General features: G+C 39.6%; 1 protein-coding gene across 50 annotated transcripts in view; it reads right to left on the reverse strand.

The window, feature by feature from the left end:
- The window catches only part of ATE1 (arginyltransferase 1), a 187,536-nt gene that overhangs the window by 137,871 nt on the left and 24,540 nt on the right, over nt 1–25,125 (reverse strand). For 27 of the 50 annotated variants that reach the window (XR_010147043.1, XR_010147045.1, XR_010147047.1 and 24 more), the window contains exons 6-7: nt 23,338–23,567; nt 19,791–19,919 (exon numbers count right to left, since the gene is read on the reverse strand). Coding sequence is in view for 43 of the 50 variants with exons in the window: in XM_003312792.7 (XP_003312840.1) it covers nt 19,791–19,919; nt 23,338–23,567 (359 nt within the window). In the remaining 7 variants the exon portion in view is untranslated. Of the gene's footprint in view, nt 1–19,790; nt 19,920–20,819; nt 20,949–23,337; nt 23,568–25,125 lie in introns of all 50 variants that reach the window. The other 23 variants (XR_010147044.1, XR_010147046.1, XM_063782194.1 and 20 more) reach the window with 2 other exon arrangements.

A 25,125-nucleotide genomic window follows, 5' to 3' on the forward strand; every position in this document is an offset into this window, starting at 1 on the left:
AAAATAAGTCTACAACAAAATACACAATTTTATGATACTGAAAAATTCAGCTAACAAATGGCAAAAAGTATAGGTGGGGATTTTTTTTAAAAAACTTTCACAAGCAACAGAAATCATCAAGAAGACAGAAGCCACCATGATTTGTGTTCCGGCCTCGTCAGTGTCCCGGATGTTTTTTGAAAACATAAGGTACTCTCCCATCTACCTGAAATGTACTTCCCCCAGCTATGCACAAAGTGCATGCTCTTTATAGAGGTGTCTGTCAACGAGCTTCCTTTATCTGAGCCTCTTCCTGATATCCTTATCTATTCTTACCTTCCACCATGCTGTCCCTCACTCTATCCCTCCATGTATCTTGCTAGCACACATTACTCTGGCACTATATTGCATACTTATTATTTATCTTCCTCTCTAACACATAGTCTCCCTGAGGGCAAGAACTTTATCTTGTTCCCTATGCTACATCCTCAGTCCAAAATAATGCCTGGCACATAGTAGGGACTCAAATATTTGCTAGTTAAGTGTCTACATGCATTCAACTACTCGTGAATTCAACGAATAAATGCATCCATTCATTTGTGAATGGGAGTAATTCATCAATGAGTAAATGAATATTCATAATCGTTTCTTTCTCCCATGTTTCTTCACAGTCCCTGGCTACTCTATAGAATTAAGTCATCAGGTCACGGTGAGATTCCATAAACAGAGAGAAGCAGTCACCAGTAAGGAAGACCCAGTAATGCTGAAGTAAAAACCTGTCCCCTTCTTGTTAGACCTTCTTGGGAACATCCATGTCCTCCAAGCACTAGCTTCCTGTAGAAAAACTTCCAGCACATACCATTTGTGAGGAGCAAGGAATACATACCAAGAAATATGGAGGACAAAACTAGGTATCACTGAAATTACACTAGGCTAGGCAAAATCTTTCAAATTAACCTTAAAAAATTGGGTGTCTTCCAAAAATCCAAATAACATAAACTAGGGATAAATAGAAAATACCACAAAACTAAGAAATCAAAATTAGCAGGAAACCGCAATAAAGACAAATTTGTTTTTAATGCCATCTGGCCAAAGTAATAAAAATGGAATATGTTATTAGCTATTTGATTATTATTAAGAATAAATGACTATATTAACATAAACATATTGATAATGGTTACAGGTACTGCTTGCATAATTTACCAGACCAACTAATGTAAAGCAAGTTTGAATACGCCCACATCTTGTCAGGTACACGTATTACTAATGATCTTTAACATTTTAACATCAATGCAATGCTATGAAAAGACACTTATATTTTAAATTTTATTTGTGGGCTAAAACATACAAGAACCAAACATGTCTTATTCATCTATGCATCCCTAGTATCTACCACAGTGAGTGGAACATGCCCCGAATTAAATGATTATATGACTGCTTGAATAGAAGAATCACATTCTTCCACAGTCCAGGAAAAAGTAATATGAAAGCCATTACAAAATTTTGAGCTATTTCTGGAATAAATGTCACATAAAAGCCAACAAATATATATATACATATATATGTATATATATATAAATATTTAGAGACCTATACAAATATATTCCCTATTTTTACATATTCTTAAGGGCAGAATTATACTCTGGATAAATAACCATATGTAATATATGTTTTACTTTTATAATTAACTACTATTGACTAGATGAAAATCAACTGCTTTTTAATCATACAGGCAGTTACTTAAAATTATTTGGCATATATAATGAATGACCACAGTGAAAACACAAACTTTCCTTGTTTAGACTAGCCATCAAAAGGTACTATTGTTCACTTGTCAAGTGATTACCAGGAGGTCATAAAACTTGATGCTCTTCAGTTTTAATGTGAAAAACAGACCTAAAATACAAAAGCCAAAGACAAATGGCACTCACAGCAAAGTTGTTTCTATCACATGAGCTTTGCACTCACTAAAATGTGCTTAACTCATTGTACGTAAATTGCTCAACACTCTCACTCAGGAAATTAAGAGCAGCTTTTACTTATTATAGTAGAACAACTGTCAAAAGCTTATGACATCATTTGAATTTTCCTTTTTGCTTCATGTCACAAGTTTCAAGCACACTATTTTCTTCCCAAGTAGCTTTCAATTTGGCAACAACTGAATTCTCTCTCCAGCTGTTTTTTCAAAGTAGTCAACTCAGCTGCTCATTCATTCAAAACATGTTCACTGGGCTTCTACTCCATTCCAGACACTCTGCTGGGCATTGTGTATTTCTTCAGACTCTTGCATACAGTATTTTTATAAGTTAGTGTAACGAGCACAAAGTATGCTATGGATTACAGTACCCCAATATAGCTAACTTATCAAAATGAGAGATCTGCTCCTGTATGAACAAGAAGCTCTACCACCAGAATAAAAAAACAGGACACCTATAGCTCCTTTGTCTCCAGTTCTAGGTAAAGCAATTAAGAAATACACGTATTTTAATAGAAACTAGGCACTAGAGCGTGACTCTAGTCCCAGCTACTTGGGAAGCTGAGGCAGGAGAATCGCTTGAGCCCAGGGATTCAAGGATATAGTGCACAGTGATCATAATACTTACAAATAACCAACTGCACTTCAGCCTGGGCAACATAATGAGATCCTGTCTCTTAAAAAAAAAAAAAAAGGAAAGAAAATCACAAATAAATCTTTTCCCAAATGATATCTTTTACAGGTTTTATGTGGTATAATAGAGGAATCAACATATTAAAAATTCTTTACAAGTTTTTTGTTTTGCTTTGTTTTGTTTTTTAAAGAGTCTTGCTCTGTCACCCAGGCTGGAGTGCAGCGGCACGACCTCGGCTCACTGCAAACTCCGCCTCCTGGGTTCAAGCAATTCTCCTGCCTCAGCCTCCTGAGTAGCTGGGACTACAGGTGCACGTCGCCACGCCCGGCTAATTTCTTTTGTATTTTAGTAGAGATGGGGTTTTGCCATGTTGCCCAGGATGGTCTCAAACTCCTCAACTCAGGCAATCCAGCCACCTCGGCCTCCCAAAGAGCTAGGATTACAGGCGTGAGCCACCGTGCCCAGCCTACAGGTTTTATGTGGCATAAAAGGAAAAATCAAAATATTAAAAATTCTCAAAGACTAAAATTATATGTTGATAAATCAAACTGAGTGGTTTTGAATATTACTTCTTTTTTTATTTGAATAGGCTGATTTTAATATTAAAATGTAAAACATATGTCCTTTTAATTCAGACGAATATTTGAATTTAAAAGAAAAACAAAACAACCAAGAAAAATATAATTTCATGTGCAAATGCTGACTGGGTAACCAGAAGGATCACTTACTTGCCCTTGACCTCAGGATCTCTGATAGTTCCTAATAACATCATCCAGACCTAGTAACAAAAGTTTAGTCAATGATTATTTGGCCAAGCACCTTTACAAGTATAGCCTTATGTAATTATCACAACAGATTGTGTTGTATACAAATGAGGAGCCTGGAGTGAAGAGAGCTGAGCAATTGGGAACTTGCTGAAAGCCACACAGGTGGTAAGTAGAGGAGATGAGAGTTAAGGCAGAAATGATTGGTTAGAGTTCACATTTTCACCCTGGATGCTACTCAGCCTTCATGTCAACAATATCCTGACCCAAAATGTATGGAACTGTAAACACAGCAAGCACTGTTTGGCAGTACTGATATCACCTTCACACCATTCAATCCAAAGAGTCTATCACTAGGCACATTTGTTCTCAGGCAGGAGGTTAATCAAGAATCAGCATCCATTTCATGCTGAGCATTCCTCTTGACAGCTAACATCCCATTTCATGGTCTTAATCCTCAACTTTCAGAAAACAATGTATGTTCAAATTAATTGTAATAATTATTGTTATATAAAGCTAAACCTTAAGCAGAGGTCAATTATCAAGCTACTCCAGAACTTCAGACATTGAAATCAAATACAAAACCCCAGAAAAAAACAATAAAAGTGAAAATGAGGACTCAAAAAGGCACTTCCTAATGTTTATATTCCCAACTTACAGAAGAGTCCTGCAAGCTCCTTTTCCCACTTTCCTCTTGACTGTAACTTTACTAACAATAAACTTGGTGATCTAGTTTCCAAGCCAATAATCGATACTTCCAACCCTCCTTTATACCTGCTCTATTTTTCCCACAACACCCCCTGCTAACCTTCTATATAATTTACTGATGTATTATGCTTATTGTTTAATGACTATCTCTGACCATTCTCCCCCAACCACACCCCCAGAATGCAAGTTCCACGAGATCAAGAGATCTTTATCTGATTTACTCACTGATTAAACAGTTACCAAATGCCTCGACAGTACTTAGGTGCTCCATATTTTAACGAGCATATTAAGAAATTACAAATTAGAAAGGGAACAAATGCTAATACTAGACAAACTAACACAAGAATTGTCAGCAAGAAAGAGAAAGGATAAAGGGGACAACAGAGTAACTTTACAGATAAAAGCAGTAGCCCATGGCACACTGAAATACAACAAGAGCAGAAGAATATTCCTAGGAAAATATGAGAGCCATTATCAACAGGCAAGTCCTGCTCAGCATTCTGTTTGAGAAGCTGAGGAAGAACACAAGACATTTTGGGAACACTGTCATTTTAAATTATTAGAGTACATAGTATCTCAGCAATAAAAAACGTTTCCAATGCTTGGAAAATTTGCTTACAATGAACACTTCACTCACTGATGTCAGTCACTCCATATTTTACTGAGGCCCACTTTAACTTTTACAAATGGCAACATCATGTCTAGTATAAAAAGCACTGCAGACTGGGGCGCGGTGGTTCACGACTGGAATCTCAGCACTTTGGGAGGCCAAGGCGGGTGGATCACTTGAGGTCAGGAGTTGGAGACCATCCTGGTCAACATGGTGAAACCCTGTCTCTACCAAAAATACAAAAATTAGCCGGGCGGTAGTGGCGAGCACCTGTAATCCCAGCTATTGGGGAGTCTAAGGCAGAAGAATTGCTTGAGCCTTGGAGGCGGAGGTTGCAGTGAGCCGAGATGGCACCACTGCACTCCAGTCTGAGCGACACAGTGAGACCTAGTCTCAAAAAAAAAAAAAAGCACTGCAATTTCAGGACATTGCTCTGCCACTAACTACTCATGTTACCTTAGGCAAATTAATTAATTCTTCAAATATGAGACATTCATCTATATAATCCTAAAATCCTTTCACCTCCAATGTTGTATGATGGTATGATTTTGTGATCTGAGACAAGTTTTAGGAAGTTACTGGCCGAAAGGAACTTTGAGTTAAATGTTGGCTTGGCACAGTAGCTCATGCCTGTAATCCCAGCACTTTGGGAGGATCATTTGAGGCCAGGAGTTCAAGACGAGGCTGGGCAACATAGCAAGGTCTCCTCTCAAAAAAAAAGGCCAGGTGTGGTGGTGTATGCCTGTAGTGCCAGCTACTCAGGGGACCAAGGCAGGAGAGACTGCTTGAACCCTGGAGTTCAAGGCTGCCATGAGCTATGATGATGACACTGCACTCCAGCCTGGGTGACACAGCAAGAGCCTGTGTCAAACAATGAAAAAGAGGGAGGAAGGGAAAAGAGTGGAAGGGAGAGAAGAAACAGAAGGAAAGAAAGATGAATGTTCCCAGTGCTAGTTTTGACTCCACCCCTTTGGATCTCCCCAAAAAGGAACATGCTTGAGATATAACAGTGTCTCTCTCCAATAATAAATGTTTGAAAAGCTTTGGTCATTTAACTACTATTAGTTATAAATGTCTTTACTACTATTAGTAATAAATGTCTTGTCACAGACCTTGACACAGACTACAATACACAAGTGTTCCCTGACTTAGGAGTTGCTTAAAGAAACTGGCTTCCTTAATTGAATTATACAAATAATTGCCTAAGCTCTCTACTTTATTCAAGTAAGTTAGCCTGGCTTTAAAAAATGTGCTTTAGGCCAGGCACAGTGGCTCATGCCTGTAATCCCAGCACTTTGGGAGGCCAAGGCAGGTGGATCACCTGAGATCCGGAGTTTAAGACCAGCCTGGCCAACATGGTGAAATCCTGTCTCTACTAAAAATACAAAAATCAGCCAGGTGTGGTGACACGCGCCTGTAATCCCAGTTACTCGGGAGACTGAGGCACGAGAATTGCTTGAACCTGAGAGGTGGAGGTTGCTGTGAGCCAAGATCATGCCATTACATTCCAGCCTGGGCAACAGAGCGAGACTCCGTCTCAAAAAAAAAAAAGAGGCCGGGCGTGGTGGCTCACGCTTGTAATCCCAGCACTTTGGGAGGCTGAGGTGGGCAGATCACGAGGTCAGGAGATCGAGATCATCCTGGCTAACACGGTGAAACTCCATGTCTACTAAAAAATACAAAAAATTAGCCAGGCATGGTGGTGGGCACTTGTAGTCCCAGCTACTCGGGAGGCTGAGACAGGAGAATAGCATAAACCTGGGAGGTGGAGCTTGCAGTGAGCCAAGATCGTGCCACTGCACTCCAGCCTGGGTGACAGCAAGACTCCGTCTCAAAAAAAAAAAAAAATGCCTAAAGCATTTCAAAATGTGGCTGGGTGCAGGGGCTCACACCTGGAATCCCAGCATTTTGGAGGGCCAAGGCAGGCAGGCGGATCACTTGAGTCCAGAGTTCCTGACCAGGTTGGCCAACATGGTGAAACCCTGTCCCTACTAAAAATACAAAAATTAGCCGGGCTTGGAGTCACGCGCCTGTAGTCCTAGCTACTTGGGAGGCTGAAGCACGAGAATCACTTGAACCTGGGAGGTGGTTGTTGCAGAGAATCGAGATTGTGCCACTGAGCTTTAGCCTTGGCAACAGAGGGAAAGACTGTCTCTAAATAAATAAATAAATATTAAATAAATATTAAAAAGTTTCAAAATGTTTGGATCTTACTATCATTCTAATTCTGTTAATTATATGCCAGAGTTAAATATTTATAAAATACAGGTTAAGTATCCCTAATCCAAAAATCTGAAATCTGAAAGCTCCAGTGGGCATTTCCTTTGATTGTCATGTTGGCACTCAATAAGTTTCTAATCTTGGAGCATTTTTGGATTTCAGATTTTCACATAAGTGATACTCAACCTGCAGCACCAGCAGGTTCTCAGGTGGCACTGCTTTGCTCAACATCATTTCGTTATAACTTCAATGAGTATGAGACCAGCTTGGGCAACATAGCAAGATCCTGCTTCTACAAAAAATAAAAAACAAAAAACAAAAATACATTGATGATTTAAAAAAAAAAAAAAACCCATCTCCTGGCCAGGGCTACTGTCTGTGTGGAGCTTGCAATTCCCCCCACGTCTGTGTGGGTTTGCTCTGGGTCTTCCAGTTTCCTCCCACATCTCACACGTGTGCACGTTAGGTTCACTGCTGTGTATACATGGTCCCAGTGTGAGTGTGGGTGTGTGCGTGAATATGCCCTATGGTGGAACAGACTCCTGTCCAGGGTGAGTGTCCAACCTGCGCCCTAAGCTTCCAGAATAGGCTGCAGCTCCCCGCCACCTGAACTGAAATCACTGGGTTAATAATATCTTACTTATTTTTATTAATCTTTCTTAAATGTATGTATAGCTCACATTTATTTCAATGTTTAATATTAGAAGTGCTTTGGTTTTTATTTAGAAGTCTGGTGATGTTTTGTGACCAGAAATATGCTGTAGGAACTTAACTCTTGTTTATATCAATTAGCCTAGGGTAAAACTGGTTTCCTTGTATGTCATTTCACCTATGACCACAGCTTCCAAGAACTATTAATGACATTAAGTGAGAACTTACTGTGTGTGCCTATATATGATTATCTGGTCTTTGCCTAATTGGAGAATGTCAATTCTCTAATACACTGAATAATTTTCTAAATATAAGTTACTACTCTCATATACAAAAATGTAAGCCATTAAGAAGAAAAAAAATAAAGATGAAAACTTCTCGAGATTAAAGTCCAGAAAAATATTTAAAACCTTTAACAAGCAAAGAATCACTTGTAATTATCCTTTTAATGCCTCAATGAAAATTACAATAAATGAAAGAAAAAGAAGCCTTTATTCATACTTCTTGGGCTGTGTTTCTTGGGCTGTGAACACACAACTTGCAGAGAGCGAGCTGAGCCAGGATGAAAGAGCAAAGGGTTCTCGATCTACACCACCACCTGGTGGCGGAGTGAGACAGTGGCGCAGCTTCCACCGTCTCCTTTCAAGTCTCCATGGGGTCAGAATGGACTCATCACGACCTTTCCTTTCCACACTCATTGTCTAAACAAGTGAATATACATACACCTGAATATAAGATAATTATCCTCAAAATAAGCATCCCTCAGAAGTAGATATCGCCTCCTATTTCCATCTCTCATAGGAAGTTCCCTGAACTAATTTAAAAAACATTACAGGCTGGGCACAATGGCTCACACCTATAATGCCAGTACTTTAGCAGGTTGAGGCAGGAGGATCATGTGATGCCAGGTGACCAGCCTGGACAACACAGCAAGACGCTCCCCTACAAAAAAAATTTAAAAATTAGCTGGATGTGGTGATGTACACCTGTAGTCCTAGCTACTTAGGAGGCTGAGGTGGGAAGACTGCTTGAGTCCAAGAGTTTGAGGTTACAGTGAGCTATGATCACGCCACTTGCACTCCAGCCTGGGCAACAGAGCAGGACTCTGTCTCAAAAAACAATAAGAAGAAAAATAAAAAATAAAACAGATGGCAATGGATTATAGCACTTCATATAAGGCCATGAGCCTACAATGCTATCAGAAGGAAAAAAGATGGTGAGAGGTAGGGATTTGTGAATACAGAGAGAAATCTCTTCTTTAGAGAGAGAAAGAATTTCAGCTAATAAGTGTAGAAACAATAATACAATTAGACAAATCACCATTTTGCTACCTCTCCCACCTCTCCATAATAACTACTTCAGGCAAGGATCATCAAAGATGCTAAAACAAATGGACAACAGGTTATTGGGAAAGAGGTTATTCCTCCTACCTCAGAAATATTATCATAGTAAGGGTATAACATGCCTTTAAAATGAGAAGATCTAATTACAAGAAAAAAATGTAAGAATAATAAAGAGGCTGGGCGCGGTGGCTCACGCCTGTAATCCCAGCACTTTGGGAGGCCAAGGTGGGCGGATCCCAAGGTCAGGAGATCGAGACCATCCTGGCTAACACAGTGAAACCCTGTCTCTTCTAAAAATACAAAAAATTAGCCAGGCGTGGTGGCAGGCGCCTGTAGTCCCAGCTACTCGGGAGGCTGGGGCAGGAGAATGGCATGAACCCGGGAGGCGGAGCTTGCAGTGAGCCGAAATCACGCGACTGCACTCCAGCCTGGGCGACAAAGCAAGACTCCATCTCAAAAAATAAATGAATAATAATAATAATAATAATAATAATAAAGAGAGCTGATGGCTGTTATTCAACCAAGTGAGCAAACCAAGTGACAATAGACTTAAATGTCCCCATCACAAATGAAGGACAACCGACATTACATGCTGCTTGATATCATACAGTAAAACAGTAACACTGGCACAAGCCCTAGAGGAAACTGACAATATGAAAAAAGCTGAACATCTGCACACCCTATGACACAGCATTTCTATTTGGCATACATCAAATAGAAATGTGTCCGTATGTTTACCAAAAGATATGTATAAGGATGTACATATGCAGCACTTTTCACGGTAGCCTCATACCAGGAACTACTAAAATTCCCACCAACAGTAGAAAGGGATAAATTCTGGATAGTCATACATAAAACACTATACAGCGATGAGAGTTAACAGTCTACTACAACAGGCAAAATAAAATAGATAACTCACACTACCATAATGTTGGGCAAATGAAACCACACTCAAAAGAGTAGGATTCTACTTACATTAAGTATAAAACAGGCACAACTAATCTGTAGTTTTACAAGTCAAGAAAATACTGGTAGTGATGGAAAAGAACAAGCAGGGGCTTCTGAGGAGTTAGTAGTAATCAATTTATTTATTTATTTATTTGAGACAGAGTCTCATTCTGCACCCAGTCTGGAGTTCAGTGGCATCATCTCAGCTCACGGCAACCTCTGCATCCCGGGTTTAAGCGATTTTCCCGCTTTAGCTTCCCGAGTAGCAATTTCTTAATCTAACAGTGAGTTCAATTCGTGAAATTTCATCTATCTGAACACTTATGCATACTTTTCTGTATATACATTATACTTCAATAAAAAACTTCTTTTAAGTACACATAACCTACACCTAAAAACATTAAACTTTTAAGAACACTTAAGAATCTGATTACTAGATAACAACAAAAACCGAACTGTAATACGGAACATTCTAAAGATAATTGGGTTAAATGTCAAAGTCATTAAATGAAAAAATCAAAAAAGATTACAGAAACAGAACAGTCATAAACATAACATAAACACAATACAGTTCATGTAAAATGTGTGAACCGTGACTGGATCCTGTTTTCATTCATCTATAAAAGCTATTTTCTATTTTGGGGCCAGGCACAATAGCTCATGCCTGTAATCCCAACACTTTGAGAGGCCGAGGCAGAAAAATTGCTTGAGGCCAGGAGTTCAAGACCAGCCTGAGCAATATAGCAAGACTCTACCTCTACAAAAGGAAAAAAATTAAAAATTAGCCTGGCATGGTGGTCCACTCCTGTAGTCCTAGCTACTCAGAAGGGAGACTGAGGCAGAAGGATCACTTCAGCCCAAAAGTTTAAGGCTGCAGTGAACTATGACCATGCTACTGTACTCCAGCCTGGGTGACCGACCAAGACCTTGTCTCTTAAAAAAAAAAAAAATTAAAGGTATTTTTGGTATACTTGGAACATCTGAATATGGACTGTGATGTTATAGAATTTCTACAGTTTTTAAAGAGTAAATATTGTGGTTATATAAGAGAATATACTGATTCTTAGGAGATGCATGCTTAGCACATCCAGGCAAAATGTCATAACATGCACAACTTTCAAATGGTTCAAGAGAGAAAGATAAAGTAAACCTAACAAAGTTGTTAACAACTCGTCAACATTGGTGAATGGAGTCTGGGTGTTCATCACATTCTTTCAACTTTTCTGTTCAAAAACTCCAAAAGTTTCGAAGTAGAAAGTTAAGGAAAAGAAGTCAATATTACAGAAAAAAATTAAGAAGCTGCCCTAGAGTAAAAGAATCTAAAACGATATCACAAAATGTAATAAACTTTGATTAAACACTATATCTTTTAAAATGGGAAAATGTAAAATAAGCACTAAATAGTAGATGATATTTACAAATTATCATTAAGTTTCTCATGCGTTATAATTATACCACGTCTTGTAGAAGCACATCTCATTGTTTGAACATGTATGCTAAAGAATTTAGTAGTAAAATGTCATGATATATAATGGATGTTAAAATGACTCATACACAAAAAAAAAGATAAAGCAAAGGAAAACTAACAACTGTTGAAACTAGGTGAGGGATGTACAGGTCATCAGTATAATCAGTAAACCATTCTTTCAATTTTCCTTTATGTCTGATAATGTTGATAAGAAAATTTGGGAAACAATTAGTCAGTGAATGCAGAATTGTGATGAGATTACTGGGTTTATGACTAGCCTGTTTTTGAGACAGTAAAGAAGAGATGAGAGGTCAACTCTATTCTAGGAAACCAATGGCACATATTATTAGACAACAGTATTTTCTAAAGAATAACATCAATAGAATTTCAGCTAAAATCTCATGTTTCTATCACATAGAATTACTGGTATCCTGAAAAATAAAGATTCTTAAAAGTTAGCTTTATACTGTATTATAAACAAGACAGGTCACAAATTACTCCAATTTATATTACATTACTTTCTGAAAATCTGGTATCTACCTGAATGACTGAAAACAGTCATGGAAACACACATACTGGATTAATTTACAAAGTCCTATATTATTTCACTATTTGCAATTATGTGCTACTTTTTCTAAAGATGTTGAAATGGCTCCATTGTCTGAGGTATATACCCTGGTTCTTTGTCACGGTCGATAAAGAATTCAGGACACAGACACACGAGGAGAGGGTTTAGGAGCAGAAAGTTTAGCAGACAAAGAAAGAGAAAAGGCTTCCTCAAGCTGAGAAAGTGGGTTGCCCAAAAAGGGTCTCCAGTTTGTGGCAGAAGGCAATCGGTTTTGTACAGAAGACTGAGGAGGTGGTAACTGATTTACATGGGGCTCAGGGGATTGGGTTGATCGGGTATGCCATTTATACAGCCCTCGAAAAGACTGACCCTCCCACCCTAGTCTTTCATTATGCAAATGTGGCCTCCACCAGGTGGTGGCCATGATACCTGAACATGTGATTTTACATGGAGGTTACCAGAATGCCGGCACATGGTGGCGACAGGAAAAAGAGGGCAGGAGAGGCCATATTGAATATACCTGGCTTGCAGGTACAGCTGCCTGCATTTACATATAAAAGCTGCTAGTTTGCATATCTATGCCTGACTCCTCAGGGTGCTTTCTGTTAGAGAGGAAATGGTTTAGAGCTGCTTTTTATTAAAGGAAAATTCCACGGAGAACTTTTACCCTTTCTAGCTGCCTAAAAATTATTTCTTAATAATGTCTGTATTAAGGTTACTGAAAAGAATTGCTTAGAATAGCCAGGCAATCTATATTTATCTTTTCATCAAATTTCTCAAAAAATAACCTATTTTTCAGAGTATTTAAATGATTATTTTACAGAGTCAAACTGGATTTTATGCACTGATGTGGTTGGTTACCTGAAATCTTCAAATAGGCATATTAACTGTTTTTTACTTTAAATGTTTTCCAACGAAAAAAGCAAAAAATGTATTTTCTTGAACATAGTTTTCCCTCTTATATTAACAAAACTACACCACAGTGTGATACTGTACAGAGTCCCTTAAAGCAAGTCAGTACAACGCAAACTTCTCAAAGAACTTTTTTGGCTTCTCTTTCTGCATTAGAGCAGAAAGAGAAGAAACGAACACTGGCCATTTCCTGACGTAGAAAACTGTAGTCATGTACAGGGGAAAAGTGCATTTGAACTCCACACCAAAATTAGCTTCTTTCAATATTAAAACACCATGCTTCAAGACTGGGAAGCCAAGTAGCACATCCCAATCAGTTTTTCTCAGCAGTCAGCCCCACAGATAGTGCACTCTCTATCTGTAAGCCAAGGGTTTGCCAAGTGGAGAAAGAATTTCTAGGATGAAAACACGACCGGTGAAGAATCTCATCTGCAGCAGTGACCATCTCCTTAATAGAACTATCACTAGGGCAACTGGCAGGTTAATCCCTGTTAATGAGCCCCAAATTTAATTATCTTACCTGGACCAGAGGTGTCATTCAAAGAGAGCACAAGAGTGGCAGAAAGATTTGGGGGAGAAGGGAGGAGGGGTTAGGGAAAGGGGGTTCCTCAGTGCTCTTTATTTGGAAAAGAGATACGGGGAAGTTTGGGTGGGACACAAACAGTGACAAACTTTTTTTTTTTTTTTTGACACAGTCTCTCTCTTGTCGCCCTCGCCAAGGTTGGAGCGCAATGGCACCATCTCGGCTCACTGCAACCTCTGCCTCCCAGGTTGGAGTAATTCTCCTGCCTCAGTCTCCTGAGTAGCTGGATTACAGGTGCCCTCCACCATGCCCAGCTAATTTTTGTGTTTTTAGTAATAGGACCCTCCAGATGGTTTCACCATGTTGGCCAGGCTGGTCTCGAACTCCTGACCTCAGGTGATCCACCTGCCTTGGCCTCCCCAAAGTGATGGGATTACTGGCATGAGCCATGGCGCCCAGCCTCAGTGGTAAACATTTTAAAAAGATCAGGGAGAGACAAAAAGAACACTATTAAGACCACTGACATCCAGGGTGACTGTGCATATGCCCCAGGCTGAGCCCTCTAGGGCGTGACATCAGAGGCTTCTCATAAATAAATACATACTGTCCATTCTTCTCTTCACTGACTTAAAAAGCAATTGTAGGCCGGGCACGGTGGCCTACGCTTGTAATCCCAGCACTTGGGAGGCCGAGGCAGACAGATCATGAGGTCAGGAGATCGAGACCATCCTGGCTAACACAGTGAAACCCCACCTCTACTAAAAATACAAAAAATTAGCCAGAAGTGGTGGCACACACATGTAGTCCCAGCTACTCGGGAGGCTGAGGCAGGAGAATTGCTTAAATCCGGGAGGCAGAGGTTGCAGTGAGCCGAGATCATGCTACTGCACTCTAGCCTGGGCGACAGAGTGAGACTTAGTCTCAAAAAAAAAAAAAAAAAATTGTAAAAACGTTATGTAGATAATTGTACCATTGGGTCAATAACATAGAGAAAATTAATATATTTGACAGTAACTTCATTAAGTAGATAGAAGCAAAGCTATACTAGAAGGTAATTTGAATCCATAGAACAAATGAGAACCAGAAATAGTAAATAAACTGGTTAACGTAAGAAATTATAAATAACTAATTGTTCTTATTCCTTTTCTCAACTTTATAAAAGACACAATTATATAAAGGAATAATTTAATTATTGAATTTGTAACATAGCTACATGTAATATGTATAACAATAATGGCACAAAAAAGGGAAAGAGGGACTAAAATGATACAGAAGTAACATTTTTTTACATCTCTCTGGAATTAAGTTCGTATAAATCTGAAGTCAATTGGGTAAATTAAGATCTCTATCTTAAATATTAGAGCAGCCACTGATATCTTAAAAATATATAGTGAAAAAAATCATTCAAGGAATTAAAATGTTACATTAGAAAATATTTGTTTAATACACTAGAAAATATTTAATGCAAAAGCAAGCAGTAAAAGAGGAACAGAGGAAGGCTGGGTGCGGTGGCTCATGCCTGTAATCCCAGCACTTTGGGAGGCCGAGGCAGGCGGATCACCTGAGGTCAGGAGTTCGAGACCAGCCTCACCAATATGAAGAAACCCTGTCTTGACTAAAAATACAAAATTAGCCGGGCGTGGTGGCACACGCCTGTAATCCCAGCTACTAGGGAGGCTGAGGCAGGAGAATCACTTGAACCCGGGAGGCGGAGGTTGCAGTGAGCCAAGATTGCGCCATCGCACTCCAGCCTGGGCAACAAGAGCGAAACTCCGTCTCAAAAAAAAAAAAAAAAGGAACAGAGGAAAAAAAAAAACATGGACATATCGGGGAAATGGAAATGGAAGTAAAATGGAAGGCATAAATTCAACTAGTTCAATCAAAACATTAAATGTGAACTGATTTAACACTTCAATGAAAAGGGACACTGTTCTCCCTATGGACTTTAAAAAACCAAAAACAAAAACCCAGGTCAATTATATGGTGTCTAAAAGAAGCACACTTTACATTCAAAGACACAAACAGATTGAAGGTAAAAGGAGGAAAAAGATGTATCATGCAAACAAGAATCACAATATGGAGTGGCTCTACTAAGAGCAGACAAAATAGATTTTCACCAGGAAATGTTCCTAGGGATATAGATAATTCACAGAATGAAAGAGTCTAATCACATACATAAGAGACTTGTACCCAGAATATATGTAATAAACTCCTACAACTCAGTAACAAAGACAATCCAATTAAAAAATGAGCAAAGGGTGCCAGGTGCGGTGGCTCACGCCTGTAATCCCAGCACTTTGGGAGGCTGAGGCAGGCAGATCACGAGGTCAGGAGATCAAGACCATCCCTGGCTAACACGGTGAAACCCCGTCTCTACTAAAAATACAAAAAAATTAGCTGGGCGTGGTGGCACGTGCCTGTAGTTCCAGCTACTTGGGAGGCTGAGGCAGGAGAATGGCGCGAACCCGAGAGGCGGAGCTTGCAGTGAGCCGAGATTGCACCGCTGCACTCCAGCCTGGGCAACAGAGTCAGACTCTGTCTCAAAAAATAAATAAATAAAAAATAAAATGAGCAAAGGGTTAGAATACACAATTCTCCAAAGAAGAAACGCAAAAGGCCAAAAAGCACAGGAAGGGAAATGCAAATCAAAACCTTAATGAGACACCACTTCACACAAGCTACAAGTAATAAAAATCAATTTTAAGAAAAAAGAGACACAAGTGTTGGTGAGCACATGGAGGGAGAAAGCAGAGCCCTCATACACTTCCGGTGGGAATGGTAAATGATTTCGCTCTCTGAAAAACAAGTCTGGCAGTTCCTCAAAAGGAAAACACAGAGTTACCACGTGACCCAGTAATTCCACGCGTATGTATACACCCAAGAAAATACACATCCACATAAAAACGTGAACGTGAAATGTTCATAATAGAATTTTCTATAAAAGCCAAACAATAAAAACCACCCAAGGCTGAGCACAGTGGCTCACGTCTGTAGTCCTAGCACCTCGGGAGGCCGAGGCGGGTGGATCACGAGGTCAGGAGTTTGAGACCAGCCTGGCCAACATGGCGAAACCCCATTTCTACTAAAAATACAAAAAAACAAATTAGCCAGGTGTGGTGGAGGGCGCCTGTAATCCCAGCTACTCGGGAGGCTGAAGCAGGAGAATCACTTGAACCTTGGAGGCGGAGGTTGCAGTGAGCCGAGATCACGCCATCGCACGCCAGCCTGGTTGACAAGAGCGAAACTCCGGCTCAAAAAAAAAAAATTCCATCAATGGATGAGTGGAAAACAAAATGTAGTATATCAGCCAGGTGCAGTGGCTCACATCTGTAATCCCAGCACTTTAGGATTACAGGAGTTTAAGACCAGCCTGGCCAATGTGGCAAAATCTCATTGCTACTAAAATACAAAAATTAGTCAGACGTGGTGGCACATGCCTGTAGTCCCAGATACTCAGGTGGCTAAGGCATGAGAATCACTTGAACCTGGGAGGCGAAGCTGCAGTAAGCCAATATGGCGCCATGCACTCCTGCCTGGGCGACAGAGCAAGACTCTGTCTCCCCCCACCAAAAAAAAAAAATCAAACATGTACTAAGCATTAAATAATATACATTTTGCTGGGTGTAATAATGGTACTGTAGTTATATATTTTTTGATGTCTATATTAATAACTTTTAGTCTAAGAATAGAGTTCCCTTTTTAAGTGCTTCTTTATTAATTTATTTAAAGAAACTAGGTAATTTATCTTATATAAGTGCCCAAGTGTCATTTTAACATATTCCTTTACCCCTCATATTTCCTGTGAACTGGTCAGTAGATCTAGAAGCTTGGATAGATCCAGATTCAATTTCTTTAGCAAGAACATTCCATAGGTGGTGGTTTATACTTCTTACTGGATTACATTAGAAGGCACGTATCTGATCATTCCACGTTTTAAGTCAGTTAAGATACATACTGAAGGACTTACTTATAAAATGACATGTCTGAGATTTGGTATAAAATAGTACAGCAAAATAACAACAAAAAAGTATGGAGAGATAGATTAAACAAGAATGGCAGCATGTTGAGGCTAGTTGAAGACTGCTGATAGGTACGTCGCAGTTTAAGTATTTCTAAAATATTATTTTTTTAAAAATCTGGCTCCTACCTAAACCTCCAAAAAGCCTCATCCCTTGGTCGGGCACATTAGTCCACACCTGTAATCCCAGCACTTTGGGAGGCCAAGGTGGGTGGATCACCTGAGGTCAGGAGTTCAAGACCAGCCTGGCCAACATGGTGAAACCCTGTCTCTACTAAAAATACAAAAATTAGCTGGGCATGGTGGCACACACCTGTAATCCCAGAGATGCAGGGGTCTGAGGCAGAAGAACTGCTTGAACCCGGGAGGCAAAGGTTGCAGTGAGCCCAGGCTCAGTGAGCCAAGATCACGCCACTGCACTCCAGCCTGGGAGACAGAGCAAGACTTTGTCTCAAAAAAAAAAAAAAAAAAAAAGCCTCATCCCCTATTACCTTCTAACAGGTACTCTATGTTCTGGCCATACTAAACTAAGTATTAACAGTAGTTCCTCAAAATGGCATACAATTTTACCCTCCACACCTCTGCATTTGCTAGTCCTGCTGCCCAGAACACCTTTCTCCCTTTTTGTCCTGGCAAACACCTACTCATCTTTCCAGACTTGGCTCAAATGTCACTTCCCTCAGAAAAACCTCTCTAACCTCCAGTTTCACACTAAGCTGGCTGTCCCTACTAATCCAATGGCTAATTCTAAAGGCACTAGAATTGCATACCTGTCTACCACCCCAATTCAGACTATGAATGCCTTTAGTGCTGCTCTAAGTCTGCATAAAGGGACTTCCCAGAGGCCTGAAGCCTACTAGGAGAAGCTCCTGGGGAAGTCTTGAATAAATACACCGGGCCACAGAAACATTTTGTCCAGCTATTCCTACCTGCTAAGCAGAGTGGTAGAAAGGCATCATCTCCAGAGCAGTAGGAAGGAGGAAAGTTCAGAAAGGAAAAAGACCCCCTGAGAATATCAAAGGAAGCTTCCTAGGCCTAGCAGAATCCTTACTATCTGCAAATGCTATCACCCACAGTGGCATGGATCAACAGGGAACCTAGGACATAGCTTCTCAAAACTGAAATGTGCATCTGAATCCTTTAGAAACCCAGTTTAAGATGTAGATTCTGGCCGGACCCGGTGGCTCATGCCTGTAATCCCAGCACTCTGGGAGGCCAAGGAGGAGGACCACAAGATCAAGAGATCAAGACCAACCTAGCCAACATGGTGAAACCCTATCTCTACTAAAAATATAAAAATTAGATGGCTGTGGTGGCACACGCCTGTAGTCCCAGCTACTCAGGAGGCTGAGGCAGGAGAATCACTTGAACCCGGGAGGTGGAGGTTGCAGTGAGCAGAGATTGCGCCACTGCACTCCAGCCTGGCGAGAGAGCAAGACTCCGTCTCAAAAAAAAAAAAAAAAAAATGTAGATGTTGAATGAATAGGACTGAGAGTCTGTGTTCCAGGTACTGCTGATGCTGCAGGTCTGCAAATGACACTTTAACCAGAAGACTCTGGGGGATCTGGGAAGTGAGCCCTTTCTCAGGGAACATGCAGCATTAACTCCTGTTGTATTAACCCTCTCTTTTTAGCTTACACATTGTGTCATTAAAAAAACAAAAGCAGTCAAAAAATCAAAACTCTAATTCTTCTGCATCTGTTGGCCTCTTTCTTCCAACATACCATGATTCTACTGTGACAATGATGCCATCTCATTCATTTCAATATCCCAAGCCTGACAAAGACAGACCCTCAATAAACGCCCGTTAAACCATAGTATATCTAACAGAAGGTCCCCAACTTATAATGGTTGGACTTATGCTTTTTCAACTTTACAATGATGGAAAACGATTCCGTTTTTCACTTTCAGTACAGTATTCAATAAATTACATGAGATATTCAATATTTTATTATAAAATAGGCTTTGTGTTAGATGATTCTGCTTAACTGCAGATTATAAGTGTTCTGAGAATGTTTAAAGCAGGTGAGGCTAAGCTATGATGTTCGGTAGGTTAGGTGTAGGTATTTCTTTCTAATTCACTTGTTGTTAAGGTATTTTTGCTTATTGGTCTGTCTTTCCCATTTGATTATCAATTTCTTGAAGACAGAGACTCCTTTTGTTCTGTGGTGCACAGTCTGGCACACGATGGGTACTCAGTAAATGACTGTTGACCTAGAGTGGATGACTGACCTTATAAACCACTACATTCAGGTTCCTAGAGAAAACACTAAGAACGCATCCTGAATTTGCAATCCTTTTTTCTAAGGATTTAAAATGCTCACATGTATGAGTCATGTGAGTGTTCACAGAAGTTCAGTAATACACACTGAAAGGGTCATCAGCTCCACCTGACAAGTAAGAAAATGGTATATATTATACTTCTTCCCAGACAACCTTATCAACACAGAAAACAACAGTTAACAATACCTCCGTCTTCCCACATTCATCGGGTGGATCCTGGTGTATGGCCACTTGATACTTGACATACAAAGAAAAGGACTGGCTGAAAGACGACTTGAACTCTGGGTCCTCAAAGGAGACAGGTACTAACCTCACCTTCAGAGCAAGGAAAATACAAGCAAATGCTATTGAAACATCTCTGATGATATGCTTCTGAAGGTGAGGCTACAGTAAGATCTCCACAAATCCACGCCAAAGCTCGAACTCGAATTTGTCATGAAAAGAAACCCTAGACGAGGCAGACGGGCGCAGAGACCGAAGTGCTAACTGCACTAAAACTTAAGAAAATCTCAACCTCATAAGAGCCAACAATTTGTTCTTCTTTTTTTTTCTCTCTCTCTCCACTAATTGTAGTTTTCTGCATAAACTAGAGTCAATATTGTTGTTAATCATGGTGATGATCGCTACTTTTGCCACCTCTACTTATACTAAGTGTTTTAAGCTTTTTTCCTTTACAGATTTTTCTTGGGTCATTTAACTCACAAAATTATTAGCATATGAGTTCTTCTATTAAAATGTTCTACTATCTTCCTTTTTTAGTCCCACTCAATTGTGCAAGGGTAGCACATTAATAAAGAATAATTTAACTGGGATCAATTATTTCTACATACATCTTTCAAATACAGATAAAGCATTAAAATCATGTTAGGCAAAGTACGTATCTACCATAAAAATATAGTTTCCTGAGTTTTCCTCACAGGTATTTTAATTTAGAGCTCTATTACTATCTTTTAGATAAATGCATCTAAAATAGTGACTTTAAATAATTTTACATGTTACTTTGACTCTGAAATTATACATGGCTGGTACTTAACATGGCACTAGGTAAAATTTGCACTTTCAGAATGTCCATTAATTCAGTCTTAGGTCTTTGCAGGTATGCTGCAAATTGAACACAAATAAAATGTAGCACAAATAAACCAAGATTTCATTAAATGATATTAAGTGGAAGGGAAAGCTCTGTTTGCACAGGAAAATTACACTTGGCCTGCTGACCTGGCTTTCGGTTGGCATATCAGGTGGGTTCTTGTGAATAACCATCTGGTAACGTTTATAGACCTGGTAAGACTCCAGAAGTGTGGCTTTGAACTGCGAACTTGGTGGAGATGATCTCACCACCCTCACCTTCAGAAGCAGTTAAAAAAACAAGTTCACTAATTCATTCATTTATTCATTCTGTGGAATATGCATTAACAGTAACTCCCATCCAAGAAACCAAGTTTCAACAATTATTAAAGCACCTAAATATTTTAATATTAAAAACCAACCAGTTAGTAAATAAAGAAAAAAGTTATTTTTGTAACTTACAGACTCGTTAAGAAGAGGACGACCCCTCTAAACTATAAGCCTCAGCTTTCATGACTCAATTATGTAAGCCTGCCTCTACTGTAAACTGGCAGAGTATTTCCAGCACTCGTACACACACGACACACACACACACAAATAAATACCCTCTAGTTGTGCACAACTACCAGTAATTCTAAGAAAGACTAAAAATATGAATACATTTTTTGGCCACTCATTCATCACTGCTAACCCTCAACTTAAAACTCGACTGTTTGAGTTAAAAAGACCTCATAAAGTTTTCCTACTTCATAGCATAGTTAACAACCATGACTCTGAAGTCACATTTCCTTTGTTCAAATCTTACAATGTCACCATCTTGGTCAAGTGACCTTGTAAAATAAGGATAAGTTTAAAACAGTAATTGCACGCAGTAATGGCTAACATTTACTTTAACATTATTTACTAGCCACTTAAAATGTATTAGCAAAACAGAACAGTAAAACAGTCAAATGCAATGCAATGAAAACAGCTGGAAACTGGACATGTGTGCCGTGAGAGGTAATTCTATGAAGAAAGAGCGACACCCAGTGGTAAAAGATCTCTATACATCCTATCATTACATTCAAAAAGTAAAAGTAACCACTGGAGAACTGTTATGTTAAGCGTGCTTGGCCCCCTGAATACATTACTATTTATGATCAAAGATAAAAGACACTTGTAAAATAAATAAGTAGTGTATTCAACTCTGTTTACAATTTTGGAAGGACAAAAAATCTGTATCCAAATCAGAGTAGCCAAGGAGTTATAAAAGCTAAAATCTGGCCGGGCAAGGTAGCTCACACCTGTAATCCCAGCACTTTGGGAGGCCGAGGCGGGTGATCACCTGAGGTCAGGAGTTCGTGACCAGCCTGGCTGACATGGTGAAACCCTGTCTCTACTAAAAATATCAGAAATTAGCGGGGCGTAGTGGTGGGCACTTGTAATCCCAGCTACTCAGAAGGCTGAGACAGGAGAATCGCTTGAACTCAGGAGGCAGAGGTTGCAGTGAGCCGAGATCGTGCCATTGCACTCCAGCCTAGGCAACAAGACTGAAACTCCGTCTCAAAAAAAAAAGCTAAATTCTACGTCTGATAATACATATATTGAATTAAGGCTTAGAATGCATGAAAGTTAATTTTTATTATCAGGACTTCAGTGATAAGTGATATTTTTAGATGATAGTAAGCTATAAAATTCAAAGGCTGACCAGTTACTAATCACATATAAGAATAAGATAAAAATCATTATGGCTAATGTTTTTGAATTTTTTTGAGACAGTCTTTTGCTCTGTCACGCAGGCTGGAGTGCAGTGGTGTGATCTCAGCTCGCTACAACCTCCACCTCCTGGGTTCAAGCAATTCTGGTGTCTCAGCCTCTCTAGGAGTTGGGATTACAGGTGCACGCCACCACACCTGGCTAATTTTTATATTTTAGTAGAGACGGGGTTTCACTGTGTTGGCCAAGCTGATCTCAAACACCAGACCTCAAGAGATCCACCCATCTCGGCCTACCAAAGTGCTAGGATTACAGGTGTGAGCCACCACATCCAGCCCTTGTTTTTGAATTTTATATATGAGAAACTAATACTGAGAAATCTTGATCTGATCTAGAAATGAAAATAAATTTGGAAAAATGGAGGAATTTGGCTCTAAAAGTATTCATATTATGCCCAAATTGGTTTTGGCACTAATGAGAGAGGATTTCAGCAGTACAATTTAGCCCTATTTAGATAATTCCTCACTGCTGGCTTATGTATATGACACCATTTGCTGTCTTTACCAAGATCAGAATATTATAATGGATGAAATAGTGATTTGCCTTGTGTAATCTATTGTCTTTCACTATCTAAACCAAAACTGCTAAAAACACAATTTTAAAGAGTATTTCTTTCATTTTAACTATTAAATTTCAATCAAGGTAGCATGCTAAAATTGACACTGTTTTCACAAGTTTAGTGGCCAACTATGTATTCCCAAAAAGTCTTTTAAAAAAAAAGGAGTTTCTCTCAAACAGCAGTTAACTTAGTAAATACAAATGTTACTTCTTCCCAGTTCTCTTTAATTTCTTTTAAATTCTCATTATTTAACTAGCAAACATCAACTAATTAGAACTTCAAATAAAAATAAACGATATGCCCAAACAAAAAAAAAATCATAATAAAACCAACAACAAAAGTCCTCCAAAGTACCTCTAACTTGTGTGATGCATTCTCTGGTAAAGATTCAAAAATTAAATCTTCGAGTGATTTGGGCTGGTTGGATTTAGCCTTTGGTGGAAACAAAGATGATGGGTGACCTTGAGCCTGGAAACCCTCAAGTTCTCCAGCTGGGTTCTGCTGCATTAGTTTTAACCTTTTCCTTTCTTTCCGGATTTCCTTTGCTTTTCGACATGGAGGCTTACTCAAATCAGCCCCTTTGCCTAAAAAGAATTTTAAAATATTAGACCAATCACATTTGGTTCTAGAAAAGTTTTTTCACATTTCTTAAAGATTCTACAGTGTAAGTCCAAAGAGTTTCAATGGTTAGGCTAGCTTTGGGGTAGATGTTTCAGAGGATCCTGATACAGAGCTGTAAGTGGATCTAAAACTCTACCTTAGAAGTGGGAGTTGCTAGAGAAAGTAAATAGCACGGAAACTTTCCAAGGTGGCTCTTACTGCTGAAAATCTTTTTTTTTCTTTTTTTTGAGACAGAGTGTCGCTCTGTCACCCAGGCTGGAGTGCAATGGCATGATCTCAGCTCACTGCAACCTCCGCCTCCCAGGTTCAAGCGATTCTCCTGCCTCAACCTCCCGAGTAGCTGGGACTACAGGTGTGTGCCACCGTGCCTGGCTAATTTTTGTATTTTCAGTAGAGATGGAGTTTCACCATGTTGGCCAGACTGGTCTCAAACTCCTGACCTCGTGATTCACCCACCTTGGCCTCCCTAAGTGCTGGGATTACAGGCGTGAGCCACCAGGCCCGGCCCAAATATCTTTTTTTAAAAAAAAACATTCATCCACTTCTCTGCCTTTGTGAGGAAGAACACAATCAAATCAAAGTACCTGCTGCATTAAAAGGACACTGCTATCTCTGCCCAACATTTCTGAGGGACATTTCTCTGAAAGCACTGGTAACATAAATACTTAGGAACCAGGTATAAAGGAATACTGATCCCAGCGCAAACACTGACAGGTTTTTTTAAATTAAAAGAATCCTTGCACACCTGGAATTCTAGCACTTTGGGAGGCTAAGGCGGGCAGATCACCTGAGGTTGAGAGTTCGAGACCAGCCTGGTCAACATGGTGAAACCCCATTTGTATTAAAAATACAAAAATCAGCCAGGTGTGGTAGCACACACCTGTAATCCCAGCTACTCAGGAGGCTGAGGCATTAGAATCACTTGAACCCAGGAGGCAGAGGTTGTGCTGAGCTGAGATGGCACCACTGCACTCCAGCCTGGGCGACAGAGTGAGACTCTGTCTCAAAAAACAAAAAAGGAATCCTTGCTTAGTTGAAGGTATCTGTGTCTTTCTCCAAATACTGCAGGTATTTGGGTCTCATTAGTTCAGTTGTAGTTAATCAGAGTTTTGTTCTAATTAACAGACCAAATATCAAACTGACATCCCTTTAAAATAAAAAAATTTTTACTATTATAAACTAAATAAAAATACTTAGAAAAAAACCTGGAAAGAAGACACCATGGTAACAGTCATTTTACTTTGTTTCAGAAACAGAGAAAGGATTTACCTTTTTTTGTAGTGTTCTCTTTTCTCCAAATTTTCTTTTTTTTTTTTGAGACAGAGTCTTGCTCTGTCACCCAGGCTGGAGTGCAGTGGCGCCATCTGAGCTCACTGCAACCTCTGCCTACCGGACCATTCGAGCAATTCTCCTGCCTCAGCCTCCTGAGTAGCTGGGAATACAGGTGTGTGCCACCATGCCTGGCTAATTTTTTGTATTTTCAGTAGAGACGGAGTTTCACCATGCTGGTCAGGCTGGTCT

Source organism: Pan troglodytes, chromosome 8 (assembly GCF_028858775.2).
Source record: "Pan troglodytes isolate AG18354 chromosome 8, NHGRI_mPanTro3-v2.0_pri, whole genome shotgun sequence".
Taxonomy (NCBI): Eukaryota; Metazoa; Chordata; class Mammalia; order Primates; family Hominidae; genus Pan; species Pan troglodytes.